The following is a 15000-nucleotide window of genomic DNA, read 5'->3' on the forward strand; positions in this document are numbered from 1 at the left end:
AGAGAGAGAGAGAGAGAGAGAGAGAGAGAGAGAGAGAGAGAGAGAGAGAGAGAGACACAGAGACAGAGAGACACACGCACACACACACGAGGAAACAAAGACAGACAAAAAAAAAGAAGAAAAGAAGCAAACAAACAAACAAAATAGAGAAAAAAGAGAGATTAAAGAAAAGAGAAATCGGAGACAGAAAGCCAGAGAGAGAGAAAGAGAGAGAGAGAGAGAGAGGATAATTCTTAATAGAACTCTCACCCAGTTACTGTTGCATTGCATTTGTGTGTCGTTTTGCGAGACCTTTGGGACACCTCGACCCTGGCACGGCAGCTGCAGAAGGAGGGGGGAGGCGGAGGAGGAGGAGGAGCAGGAGGAGGAAGGAAACTAGAAGACTAAAGAAGAGCGAAAATAAATGAAAGACACTATGAAAGGAAGAGGAAAAGGAGAATAAGAAGAAAGAGAAGGAAAACTAAAAGATTAAAGAAGAACAAGAATGAGTAAAACACTGAAAGAAGGAGGAGGAGGAAAAGTAAGACTAAAAAAAGGGAAAATAGAATAGGGCACTATGAAAGGAGGGAAGGAGAAGAATACGAAGAAGTAGAAGAAGAAAAGGAGGAGGGGCAGAAGGAGGAGGAAAACTAGGAAACTAAAGATAAACGAAAATAAAAAAAAGTACATTATGAAAGGAGAGGGAGGAGGAGGAGTAAGAGGTGGAAGAAGAACAGGAGGAGGAGGAGGAGGTCCAGGAAACTAAAGAAGAACGAATATAAAAAATGCACTATGAAAGAAAAGAGGAGCAGGAGATTGAAACCAGACGGAGGAGGAAGAGAAGGAAACAAAGGAGGAGGACTGAAAAAATGAAAACCTGAATAACGAGAGAGAGAGAGAGGAGCAGGAAGAATATACTCAGGAAGATAAGAAGAGAGAAGGAAGAGGAGAATGAAACTAGGCCAGGGAAAGGAAGTGGGAGGAAAGCAATAAAGAAAAAAATGAAAAATGTGATAATATGTAGAAAAGATGAAAGAAGGAATAGGAAACGAAAGAATAGACAGAAACATATGGAGAGACAAAACTAAGAAAGAGAAGAAGGAAGGAGAAATGAATGGAGAAAGAACATTTGAACCAGAGACGTAGGAGAGAAATGAAAGAAGGATGGGAACAGTGAGAGGAAGGAAGGAAGGAAGGAAAGGAGACAATTTGCATAACTAAACTACATATTCGAGCAGACACCACCACCACCACCACCAGAGCCAAGGTGCTAAGGAAGGCTGGTGAAGGAAGGTTGTGGATTCTCATATTCTTCCCCCTCTTTTTTTATCCATCGTCTCTTCCCCCTTTTCACACCCGCCTTGATTAGAGGATCAGAAGGCAAGGGATCTTAGGTTACCCTTCCTCGCCTTACCACACACACACACACACACACACACACACACACACACACAGAGGTTATAATTATCACGAGTTGAAATGATATATTAAAAGTTGCCTCATCTGTTTATTAGCTAAGTGGTAGTGGACATTTGCACTGCACTAGTGTATGCCGAGGATTACCTGGACCGTCCTCGCACACCTGAGTCAGTCATCGGTGCAGGGATTTGATAAGTATTAATGAAAGGGATTAAGGTAAAGCGATTTTATCAAACGAGTATATGTTATTGTATCTAGCAGTCTCTCTCTCTCTCTCTCTCTCTCTCTCTCTCTCTCTCTCTCTCTCTCTCTCTCTCTCTCTCTCTCTCTCTCTCTCTCATCAGGTGGCCACACTTCCCGCCACGCCCACTCATCCAGTGCCACGCCCTCCCGCCCACCCGCCGCCGCTCACTACAGCACGCCGCACCTCAGCCACACCCTTCCTCAATACCACCTTTCTCACCTGAAATTATTCGTTACCTGTGGGTCTGCTGTCAACCTGATCACCTTTTCTGATCAACACCTGTAAATGAACATCACCACCACCACCACCACCACGACTACTACTACTACTACTACTACTACTACTAATACTACAACAGCAATAAAGGGCTAGAATAAACATGGCGATCACCACAATCACCATTACACTTTGGGGGCTTGGTGGTAAGAGAGAGAGAGAGAAGGAAGAGGAGGGATGGGAGGAAAGAAAGAGTGAGAGTGAGAGGGGAGGGAGAGAAGAGAGTGGGAGGAGGGGTCAGTATTGATTCATGCACTACACGCAAGGCTGTATGGTGACAGTGACGCCGCCACCACCACCACCACCACCACCACCACCACCACCACCACCATCACCACAACTATCTTAATACCCACCCCTACATTTCACCACTACCACTAATACCTTCATCATAATTACCACCACTACGCCTCACCACCACTATCACCACTACTACCACCATCCTTATCACCATCATTACCTAGCATTCACTACTACTATTACTGCTATTACTACTACCACTATCTCCATCATAGTCACTACTTTCACCTCCATCATCATCTAGGATTATGGTGATGGTGATGAGTAAATAGCAAGTTGATCAAGAAATTAAGAGAAAAATTGTGATTAAAAGATAAATGCGTAATGAACCGGAAATTAACAAAAAATACACATTAAAAACCTTATTTTAAATATTGACAAACTGGAGAGAGAGAGAGAGAGAGAGAGAGAGAGAGAGAGAGAGAGAGAGAGAGAGAGAGAGAGAGAGAGAGAGAGCAATGATGTGAGTTTGTTCAGCGGAGGACGGGAGGAAAGGAAGGAAGAAAGAAAATAACGGAAATAGAAATAAGAAAAAGAAAGATATATTCTGGAAGGAGGAAGGAAAAGAATAAAAGTAGGGAAGAAGAGGAACTGGTGGAAAAGAATAATGAAAGAAAGAACAGAAAGGTAGTAAGATAGGAAAAGAATAGAACATAAAAAGGGGAAATAAAGAAAAGAATAAAAGGAGGAAGAAAAAGCACAAAGGAGTGAAATGTTGAGGAACATGAAAAGAAATATGAAAATAGGAAGGAAAGACAAAAAAATAAAACAGGAAGGATAAAGAAGAGAAAAAAAAGTTTGGAAGTTTTTAGGGAAACGAAGGAAATTGGAAGACCACTTTGTTGTTCTTTTGTTTCTTTATCTATTCTTTAAAATTCTTCAGTAATCATATTTTTTTTCTATCTATTTTTGAACTTATTTTTCTTACTTTACTTCCATGCATTAAATTCTTTGCTTATTTATACTTTGTGTGTGTGTATATGTGTGTGTGTGTGTGTGTGTGTGTGTGTGTGTGTGTGTGTGTGTGTGTGTGTGCTTATTTAATCATTTATTGACTAATTTATTTTATTTTTATTTTCATAGTATGTGTCGGATTGAACTTCACTGACGAAATTTTTGATTCCCTTTTTCGTGTTTTGAAAATTTATACATGAACAAAAGTACGTTTGTTTGTACGTTCATATTTAAATGCATGACAAACTTGACCATTCAACTTTGCATTCATGGGATGTTTTATGCTCTGTTATTTTTCTTTTGATGATTTGCTGTATTTTTGTTTTATATTTAGTTTTGCGTAGTGTACGAAGACACACACACACACACACACACACACACACACACACACACACACCCTCTCGTCTCAGAATCTCCCCAACCATCCCTAATTACTCCGCTCTCATTCCCTGTCCCTCTTGCCTTCCTCTCATATCCTCCTCGTCCCTCCCTCCCCCCTGCAGCCCTCGCCTCCACCTCGCCCCTCGCCTGACTAAGAGGTCGCCACTTAACTCTTCTGAAAGGAACCTAAGCATCTAAAAAGCCTCGTCTGTCCTTAAAGATTGCTTCAGATTTTTTTTTTTTTTTTCTTACTCTTAAAAAATTCTTCCACTTCAGTGTAAGGTTGATGTATGATGTGTTCGGTAATTTGTTCGTTTTTGGGTTCATTTTTTCCATTTTGCGTCTACTTTCGGGGGAAAAAAATGTGATAATTCGTTTTGATGTTAAGGTTAATGTATGTGTTAATTTATTTTTCTCTTCGATTTTTTTTTTTTTTGCATTATTGTAGTTGATATATGCGAGTTATGTCACGTTTTTTATACCTTATTTATTCTTTTATTTTATTTATTTATTATTTTTATTTATTTATTTATGGGTTTTTTTATTTATTTTTATTTATTTATTATTTATTTATTTATTTTTTTAGGTTAGGTTGTTCATGAGGTTAGTTGATATTTGGGACTTATAGCTCGTTTTAATGCTTAGCTCTATCACCTGCTTCCTCTGGTATTATTTAGTAGTGCCCTAACCCTTGTACTGTTGTGGTCTTTGTTGACATTCACAGAAAGAGAGAAAAGTTTTGTATTGGGGAAAAAAAGAGGGAGTGAGATTAACTTTGACTTCCTTTAGGTTATATAAGTATTTTAGAGACTAGTACAAAAAAAACATGCCTGGAAAGATTTAAGTGACTATGACAAACCTGTTCTGGCAGTGAAAGGATTAACTTTGATCTTACCAGAGTGTGTATAGGCAGCATCTTGTATGGTGTATATTTAATCCTATCTCAACTTTTACCTCACCTGAGAGTGTGTAGGCAGTCCCTTAATTAACTTCAGGTAAGGCACATAATTGCTCCCCTTTAGGAAAAAGAGTCGAAAGCGAAGTATTTTTAACTCGCGTCCATCAAAGGTAACGCTGAGTTCAGGTATTAAAGTGAACCACGTGACCCGATTGTTGGTAAATAGCGGTGCCTGGCGGTGGGCAGAGGAACTGAGGCGCGGGAACTGAGACACTGCTGAAACTAAGGACCATATTCTGAAACACGTATGCGCCGCACCCCCACTATTTCCAAATGGCTCTTGTTGGAGTTACACAGATGCTTAAGGGTGTTTATTATTCTAGAGACAGATTAATAAAATTTATACATTATTTACAGGAGAAATACTCGTCAGAACCCGGCTAATCATCTCTGTGACCTTTGAAAATAGTCGTGGTGAGAGAGCAAAGCGTTTCAGAATACGAGCCTTGGGAAGGTGAGAGAGAGAGAGAGAGAGAGAGAGAGAGAGAGAGAGAGAGAGAGAGAGAGAGAGAGAGAGAGAGACTATCGGATCTACTGATCTACTGTTATGAGATATTCGGCATCTTCCTTTATTTTTTCATCTTGTTTTTTTTTTATATTTATCTATTATTGAAACGTAACATTTTATCTGTTACTATAAAAAAAAAAAACACAGGGACAGATAAATGGAGAGCTAGACAAACAAACAAGTAAACAAACAGGAAACCAAACCAATAACGAAATAGACAAAGAATTGACAAAACCTCCCATCACTTCTTTCCTCCCTTGACTCCCCAGATACATCCCGACCTTTATGTAAATTCCCAAGGACAGAGGCGAAAACTAACCCTTTGAGGAACACCACCCATGACAAGAGACAAATAAGGAATAAAGGAAAGCAGGAGGATACAAAGAGCAAAAAAAGTGAAAAGTGGGGAAAAGAAACACAGAGTTAGGAGAGGAGCAAATTGAAAAGGGGGAAGGTAATGAAGAAAGAGAGGAGAGCAGAACTAATGGAAGCAAATAAAAGAGAAAGGAGAGGCAGATGAAAAAAAAAACAGAAAAAAGAACTGGGTGAAGGATCGATAGCAAGGAAAACAAAGAGAAGGAGGAGGAGAAAGTGGAGTAAGAAAAGATAAATAGAACAAAGAGAAGGAGGAGGAAAAGGACGAAAGCGAGGAGATGTATTAGGAAGACAAGGGTAAGAAAGAGAATGGGGGAAGAGAAGAGGATAAAAATAGGTAGACAGAGAGAAGATGGGAGAAGAAATAAGCTAAGAACAAGGACGATGAAGTAAATGAAGACGACCGAGAAAAAAAAAAAAAGGACCAAGAAAAGTAAGGAAAGGAAGTAAAAGAAAATGAAGATTACTTTAAGAATGAAGAAAAGAAAAGAACAAGAAAATAATAAGAAAGGAAAGTAAAACAGCAAAAACAGTTCTATGAGAATGAAGAAAACAAGAAAAAGAAATAAAAGAAGAACAAGAAAAGTAAGAAAAGGAAGAAAAATGAGAGAAAAACAAGTAGAGTACTGTACGAATGAAGGAGATGGAAGACAAAATAAGAAAGGAAAGTAAAACAGCAAAAATAGTACTATAAGAACGAAGAAAACAAGGAAAGAAATAAAAGAACAAGAAAATTAAGAAAAGGAAGTAAAATGAGAGAAAAACGAGAAGAGTACTATACGAATGAGGGAGATGGAACACGAGGAATAAAAGAGGCACAAAGGAGAGCACGTTCATGAGGCTAAGGTGTGGAGTAATCGCTTTCTTGAAATGACTTCTCTCATGAGCCGCGAAGGAGAGTTCTGAAATTAAAAAAGTTAACCCCCGTCATTTCCTTTCCTCTCATTTTTCCTTTCTGCTTTCACACACACACACACACACACACACACACACACACACACTTTTACAATTTCCTTTATTTTCCGACTTTTACAGAGAGAGAGAGAGAGAGAGAGAGAGAGAGAGAGAGGAGGGGACAGTCGGGAGTGGATTACTTAACTCCCTTTAATTCAGTAGTTAATTAAGATGTGTCGTTAAACACCTTGAAAAGACTAAATTACACCACCACCCTTTTAATCATTTTTCCCCTCAGTGCAGCTCTCTCTCTCTCTCTCTCTCTCTCTCTCTCTCTCTCTCTCTCTCTCTCTCTCTCTCTCTCTCTCTCTCTCTCTCTCTCTCTCGCACGCGCCAGATTATGCTTATTTTCTCCTGACGAAGGTGAGGGCACGTCTTCCGGGAAGGTGCGTGAGGCAACAGGTTGTGTTTCCAGCAGGATAGAGAGAGAGAGAGAGAGAGAGAGAGAGAGAGAGAGAGAGAGAGAGAGAGAGAGAGAGAGAGAGTAATGGAAGGGAAGACTGTCTGTCCCGCCTCTCTCTCTCTCTCTCTCTCTCTCTCTCTCTCTCTCTCTCTCTCTCTCTCTCTCTCTCTCTCTCTCTCTCTCTCTCTCTCTCTCTCTCATATTTCATTTCTTGGTGTGTATGTTTCACCACTTGCTCTTGTGTCTATGGGAAACTTTTCTTTTTCTTTCTTTCGCTCTTTTTGCTTTCATTTCATTTTTTTCGTTCTTTTTTCTTTTTCTTTTTCTTTATTTGTTTGAACGTCTCTAAAACTCCCGGTACCCTAGTTTCCTTTCCTTCTTTTGTCTGTATCGTCTATTTCCGTCTGTTTTGGTTTGCCTGTCTTATTTTTTTTTTATCCATGTGTGTGTGTGTGTGTGTGTGTGTGTGTGTGTGTGTGTGTGTGTGTGTGTTTGTTTGTTTGTTTGTTTGTTCCTGCTTGTTTGTCTTCCCGTCTTTTATCTCCGTCTGTGTGTCTCTGTCTCTTTCTTGTTTTTATGTTCGTTTGTCGGTCTGTCTCTCAGACCATTCTCTCTCTCTCTCTCTCTCTCTCTCTCTCTCTCTCTCTCTCTCTCTCTCTCTCTCTCTCTCTCTCTCTCTCTCTCTCTCTCTCTCTCCTGAGTGGTGCTGACAGGCAAGTTCTGTCGTCAGGTCGTCGCCATGGCAACCCCTCATCCCTCTTCTCCCCCTCCACTCTCTCTCTCTCTCTCTCTCTCTCTCTCTCTCTCTCTCTCTCTCTCTCTCTCTCTCTCTCTCTCTCTCTCTCTCTCTCTCTCTCTCTCTCAACTCGCCCGGGCATGAAGTGGACGAGAGAGGGAGCGCCCGTGTGTGTGTGTGTGTGTGTGTGTGTGTGTGTGTCCATTGGTGCGTGTTTTTTTTTCTTTTCTTTTTTCTCTTTTTTTTTTGTACCGGTGTGTGTGTGTGTGTGTGTGTGTGTGTGTGTGTGTGTGTGTGTGTGTGTGTGTGTGTGTGTGTGTGTGTGTGTGTGTGTGTGTGCGCGCGTGTGTGGAGCGTAACCTTCATATGTGTAAACTTCAAGGTAACAAACAACAAACAACGAAAAGGAATAAAAACAAAACGATAAAACAAACCCAACATTCTTCACCAACTTCAAACAACCACACAAAAAAAAATAATTATAATAACGAAAAAGAAGATCATAAAAACAAGGAAAATAAAAAAAAAACAGTAACACTATTAGCACACCAGAAAATAAGACGGAAAATGGAGACAGTAAGAGAGAGAGAGAGAGAGAGAGAGAGAGAGAGAGAGAGAGAGAGAGAGAGAGAGAGAGAGAGTATCAGTTTAATGGTACGTCGGGGACAAAAGAAGAAGTGTTTGTGAGAATATGTAGCGGCTGACGTTTGATCAGAGCGATGAGATTCCGGAAACACCTGCGTTGCTACCTGAAGGAGGAGGAGGAGGAAGAGGAAAATGAATAGGAGGAGGACTAGGACAAAAGGAAGAATGATAGACACGGATGATTTGGCGAATTCATGAGAAGAAAGGCTAGGAAGGAGCAGGAGGAAGAGAAAGAGGTGAGAAGGAATATGAAAATGAGGACAAAATGAATGAAAGAAGAAAGAGACTGGAGACAAGAACGAAGTGGAGGAGAAGTACGTGCAGATAAGAGGAGAGATAAAAGGAAAACAGAAAGGAGGAGGAAGAGATAAGAAGGAGTAGGAGGACGTGCCCGAAAGCAAATGGTGAAGGAGGAGGAGGAAGAGGAGGAGGAGGAGGAAGAACACAAGAACGAAACTGAATACGAAGAGAAACATTTGAGGAGATGGAATAGAGGAGGAAGGGAATGGAAAGTGGGAGAAGGAGAAGGAGACGAGAAGGAGGAGGAGGAGGAGGAGGCTGAAGACGAAACGGAGAAAGTATAGAATAAGAAATATGAGAATGATAGTGGAGAAGGAAGAAGAAAGGAAAAATGGAGCAGGAGGAAGAGGAAGAAGAGTCTTACCTATTGAGAAAGACAACGAGGAGGAAAAAAACGAGAGAAAAAATGGCCTGACAAAGAAGAAAATGCGAGATATAATAAGAGGAAGAGCAGGAGAAGAAGAAAGAGGAGGAGGAGGAGGAGGAGGAGTACGGCGACGAGAACCCTTGTCAGCAGAGGAAGGAGAGAAGGAAGAATGTTCTTTATGGGGAAAATTTTCGAGAAAAATATTTCCCATATTAAAAAGGAAAAAGGAAAAAGGTGAGAAAATTTGCATGTGATTATATGAGAGGAAAATATAGACAGCACAGGCTGTCACTCTCTCTCTCTCTCTCTCTCTCTCTCTCTCTCTCTCTCTCTCTCTCTCTCTCTCTCTCTCTCTCTCTCTCTCTCTCTTTCTCCGTATCAGCTTGTACATAAAACAGCCAAAGACTAGAGAGAGAGAGAGAGAGAGAGAGAGAGAGAGAGAGAGAGAGAGAGAGAATTTTTGAATCATATTAAAAATAAGACTTGTTTATTGGCTTTCACAAGAAGAGGAGGATGTGGATGAGAGGGGAGAAGAGGAGGAGGAGGAGATCCTTGTCAGTATAAGGGGTCATGGAAGACGAGGGGGAAGAGAAGATGGTGGTGAAGAGGTAAAGCTGAGATACCTGGATGAAAAACGAAGTAGAGGAGGAGGAGGAGGAGGACGACGATGGAAACGACAGGGAGCGAAAAGCAAGAGGAGGAGGAGGAAGAAGAAGAAGAAAAAGAAGGGAATAGATGGAAATGTGGTAAAAAAGTTAATGTAGAAAATGTAAAGATGTAAAACTGAAGGTAAAAAGAAATAAAGAATAATGACAAAAAGAAGAAGGAAAGGAGAAAATAAAAGGAAATACTACAGAAAGAACAACAAGGATATTATAAAGAAGAAACAAAGAAAAAAAGAAACCCATTAACTCTTCCAATAGGTTTTAATTTCAATATAATGTTTGCTCTTAATTTTGTCATTATTTTTTCCCATCACCTTGTTTGTCTCCCCGTTTTCCCGCCCAATATTTACGACAAACAAAGGACGGCCATTTTTACCCGGCGGCTCCATTGGCGGGCACGTTCACCAATCAGAAAGCGGCAAGGACATCCCGTTTTCTTTCACGTTTACTAGGATAGCTTACTTATTTTGTCTTCATTTTTTTTTTTTCATGCATTTTGTTTGCTATTATTTTATGGTTGTTTTGGTTAGTGTAACTCTCTCTCTCTCTCTCTCTCTCTCTCTCTCTCTCTCTCTCTCTCTCTCTCTCTCTCTCTCTCTCTCTCTCTCTCTCTCTCTCTCAATTTGTCACGAACATCATCTTCTATATGGTAATCTTGTTTTGGGCAGGAAGCGAGGTAATGAGAGGGAACAAAGCCGGCCCTGAGAGAGAGAGAGAGAGAGAGAGAGAGAGAGAGAGAGAGAGAGAGAGAGAGAGAGAGAGAGAGAGAGGGCTATTACCAAGAAGTTTTAAATCATTGTGATGATATTTTTATCATAATTTTGGCGTTCTACTAATGTTTTTTTTGTTACGTCTTCCTCCTCCTCCTCCTCCTCCTCCTCCTCCTCCTCCTTCTCCTCCTCCTCCTCCTCCTTCTCCTCCTCCTCCTTCACCTTTGATGTAAAAAAGTGGCGTACCCCAGGGATCTGTGCTTGGTCCTGTTCTATTTTTTAATATATGTAAATGACATTGACGATGGCCTCACGTGCAAAGTATCGAAATTTGCCGATGATGCGAAAATTGCTTGTAAAGTAACTACGACACCAGACAGAGAAACACTTTAGTCAGAATTAGATCGATTGACTTGCTGGGCCAGTAAGTGGGAAATGAAGTTCAACATCGACAAATGTAAAGTATTGCACATCGGAAGCAACAGCAATCAGTTCCGGTATTTGATGAATGGCCGACAGCTTCCCGCAGTAAATAAGAAAAAGATATCGGAGTCTTAATAAGGAGCGATTTAAAACCCGGCCAGCACTGCTCTCAGGCGGTCAAGACAGCTGACAAACTGGTAGGCTTTATTGGACGTGTTTTCGAAAACAAATCATAAAAAGTAATATTGAAACCTTATAATTCGTTAGTCAGACTCCATCTTGAATACTACTTACAATTTTGGTCCCGATATTACAGAAAAGACATTGAAAAGCTGGGAAGAGTTCAACGTAGAGTAACAAATATTATTCCGAGGCTTAGAAACACATATGAAGAAAGGATTAAGGAACTTCATCTCTTTAATCCCTCAAAGTGTAAAAATGCGAGGTGATCTGATTGAAGTTTTTCAAGATATTCAAAGGATTCGATAAAATTAATGCAGATGATTATTTTACAGTTGACTGGTTAAATGTAACAAGATGGCGGAACAGTTTCAAAATAATTTGTAAAAGATTCTTATCAAATGATTCAAAACATTTCTTTTTAATCGTGTTGTTAATGTTTTGGAACTCTCTTCTCTCTGGTGTCGTTGATCGTAAAACAGTTACAGCCTTCAAGAACAGATTGGACAAGTATTTAGACTGTAGTCCGTAACTGAGATATTATCCATTGTTCTAGAAGTTTGGTTTTGCGAAAAGTAGATTTTTGCCGTTGATGTTCACTTCACATAGTTTATAACTTAGACTGTGGTGTGGGGGGGCGGGGGGGTTGGCTGGCAGTGCCGCCTGACTGGTGATATACCTTGTTGCGATCCCCTGATCCTCGAGTAAACGGGAATCGAGTCCCTCATTCACTTTCTCGGCCTGCCGATGGTAGTCGACTCTTTCCCACTATTTTTAGTTGTAGTGATAGTGATATTTTACTCTTCTCGATCCTCATCAGAATTTTCATAGAATTTTTCCTATATTGTATGTTTTTTTTTTCTTCATTTCCTGCCAGCTTAGGCTGGAAGGAGTGGTGGATGGGGAGGAGCCTTCGTCTTTACTATCCTTATTCTTTCACATTAGTTCAGATAGAGTAGTCTGCAAACAGCCAAGTAATATCCAGTAGGCCTGCTGCTGTTTTTTCTTCCTTTGTTGATCCTTTGTAATCCTCCTCCTCCTCCTCCTCCTCCTCCTCCTCCTCCCATTCTTGCTTTTACCTCACTAACCATTTATCATAATTATCGTCATATCATGCGCTAATACCATAAACCCCCCCCCCCCTCTCTCTCTCTCTCTCTCTCTCTCTCTCTCTCTCTCTCTCTCTCTCTCTCTCTCTCTCTCTCTCTCGTTGCGTGTCGGTAACAGTCTCCCTCCTTACTGCGCCCAGGAGTCTCACTTATGGATGCTAATGATGGCATCAGAATACGACTCCGTTTTTTATTGGATATGGGAGCCGAGGGGGAGGGGAAGAAGAGGAGGAGGGGAAGAAGGAGGAGGAGGGTGATGGTGATAGGAGGTGTCTGGAGAGCCCTAACAAGGGAAGGAAGGGGAGGGAGTAAAGGCTAGTTTATTGGGGAGGTAGTGGAGAGATGGGGGTGAAAGTGAGACGTGTGTAATTAATTAGTGGGAATGGGGATGTGTGTGTATGTGCGTGTGGCAGTAATGGGTGATTTGCGAATAGAAAACGAAAGGATGGTCTTGCGGGTAATACAATTATATACAGTGGTGGAAAGTTTAGTATGGCTTATGTATTTCTAGATACCCTTATATGTACACTAGTGGTCAGAAGTCTGGTAACTTTATACTCTCTCTTCCTGTGTTTTGTGTTTTCACGAATATTGAATCCTCTGATAAGCTGACCGTCTTGTTATAAGATTTTTAGATGCTCGTGTACACTGGTGGTCAAAAGTCATAACACTTTACTCTCCCTTCCACTATGTTCCGTGTTTTTTTTTTCCGAATTCCTCTTATCTGCTGAGTCTCCTTACAAGACCTCGCAGCTGTTAGATTATTGGCAGGTGAGAATTAAGATTTAGGGATAACTAAAAGAAAAAAAGAAGAAAAAAAGCAGTTGAAGTGAGTGTGGTATTTTAACTTGGCTTCTGACCTTGACTACGTAGTTTTCAGGTCTCCGTGTAATTGGGAGTGTGTCAGCTGGTTAAATAAGTCCTACTAGATTGTTTGGTATTGATATTTTGCAAGTCCTTTTCTTTTCGAGAGCTAGAAGTGTTGGTAAGACAGGTCGAGTTATGGAGCTTCTCGTGTACATCGCTTCTTTTCTTTTGTTTTGTTGATTTGATTGATTGATTGATTAGACATTGGTGCTGCAACAATGAAAAATTTAATAAGTCACTAAAATCAATAAAATAAGTAAATGAATAAGTCTTGGAGTTGATGTAGATATATTTCTTTCTTGCTTGGTTTCTTTTATTTATTTCAACGTGTTTCGAGTACATGCCCCATCTCTGTTCTCTATCTCATGTCTCCGTCTTAATATTGCAAAACGGACTGTAGTTTTATAAGGGGAGAACATTACTGAAAAACATCGAAAGACACGTTATCATGGAATTGTTTATAAAGAGGGAAATAGACCAACTAAAGCCCTTTTTTTTTTACGTTTGTTCCACAGATGAAAATCAAATTGTAGTCAGGCAGTTCTAGTGATGCGCCTAATTAGTGCCGCGAGACTGGAAGTGTGTAAGTGAGCAGATCTCAAAATAAAGCAACATCAAAAGAAGAGAGAAATGTAGCTCTTCATTTAGTCACTTCAACGTACAAAACACTCCCGTCCATCACTTTTACTACATCAACAACTACTACTACTACAACTTCTACTACTACCACAACTACAACTACTACAACTATTAGTGCAGCAACAACCACAATTTCTACAACAGTCACCACAACCAGGACCACTTGCCTCTTCGCCTTTTAGTCCCTGCTTTGCCTTGAGGGGGACCACAAAGCCACCACCATGAAGGCCGCCATTGTAGCTTCAAATATGCGGGTAAGACACAATACACACGTTAACTGTTTGTATCCGAGCATGTGCTGTTGTGTTACCGCTGTGTGTACTATGTGTCGTGTGCTATTGATCATGTAAACGCTCCTTGGTGTGGCGTTGGCGGAGTGGGGCAGTTTAGTGCAGTGTACCATGAAAGTCTAGTTTTCTCTCGTGCTCCGTGAAGGAAAATGGGCGCGCCAGGTTACGGCTCTTGTTTTGCCGGGAATTAAGTATCAAGAGTTATCACGTTACTCGCTCATACACTGAATATTACATACATTGCAGTTTATCATACTTATAATTAATAATAAACCGTAATGACTCTAATAGCTAGTTCATGATAATAATTGCAGTTTATACGTATCATCTGTTAGGAGAGTTCCTCGCTATTAACGCCTCGACGAAGAAATAAACAAGAATTATTGGGAATGTAATGGTGATGAGCAGTGACCGAGATGATGCAGTAATTGAGTGTGTGAAGTGTGAGGGGACCGTGATGGCATGTTGGCGTGTAGCTCTGCATTGCCGTCATGAACACCTCTCCCCTCACCAACATGCACCACTAAGCACCCCACCTCCTACCCACTATTCACACCCACCTCACCTCCATCTGTAGCCAGTATTATGAAACATTTTCTCCCATCAGGACTATTTTCAAAGGCCACAGAGATTAGTAGAGTTCTCATAGATGTCTCTCTCTCTCTCTCTCTCTCTCTCTCTCCTCTCTCTCTCTCTCTCTCTCTCTCCTCTCTCTCTCTCTCTCTCTCCTCTCTCTCTCTCTCTTTCTCTCTCTCTCTCTCTTATTAGCTGCTGTGGAATCTTTATTAAACTATCACTGTCATCATGAAAATACCTCGAAAACTTGTAGCTTCCTGTAGAGCGTATTGAAAGAAGTCGAGATGAAGAACTGACTCGTTTCAGAATACCCGTCCTTTTTCTTTTTTTCATTTTTTTTTTTAATGTGCTTTGATTGTTTTTGATGTTGCAGGTGTTATTAATATTATTACTGTTAGTATTATACGAAATTTTCTTTGCTTACTTACCCAGTTATCATTTTGACTCCTGTTGTCTGAGAAAGTAAAAAAAAAAAAAAAAGAAAAAAAATGGATACAAATACTTCCATAAACCACGTAACCTTAACACCACCACAACCACCACCACCACCACCACCACCACCAGACGGCAAAACGAGGCAGGCCGATCCATAAGTCATGTTCCCGAGGGATTTTTAGCGTCAAGGATCGAAATTTATTGTGGAACATGTGACGGCGATCCTGCGTCTCTCTCTCTCTCTCTCTCTCTCTCTCTCTCTCTCTCTCTCTCTCTCTCTCTCTCTCTCTCTCTCTCTCTCTCTCTC

At 40.7% G+C, this 15000-nt stretch overlaps 1 protein-coding gene across 1 annotated transcript in view; it reads left to right on the forward strand.

The window, feature by feature from the left end:
• LOC135115881 (neo-calmodulin-like) overlaps positions 1 to 15000 on the forward strand; it is a 114609-nt gene that overhangs the window by 3451 nt on the left and 96158 nt on the right. The window contains exon 2 of the mRNA XM_064032975.1: positions 13269 to 13646. Within this exon, the coding sequence (XP_063889045.1) occupies positions 13614 to 13646 (33 nt within the window). The 5' untranslated portion in view covers positions 13269 to 13613. The remainder of the gene's footprint in view (positions 1 to 13268; positions 13647 to 15000) is intronic.

Source organism: Scylla paramamosain, chromosome 30 (assembly GCF_035594125.1).
Source record: "Scylla paramamosain isolate STU-SP2022 chromosome 30, ASM3559412v1, whole genome shotgun sequence".
NCBI lineage: Eukaryota > Metazoa > Arthropoda > Malacostraca > Decapoda > Portunidae > Scylla > Scylla paramamosain.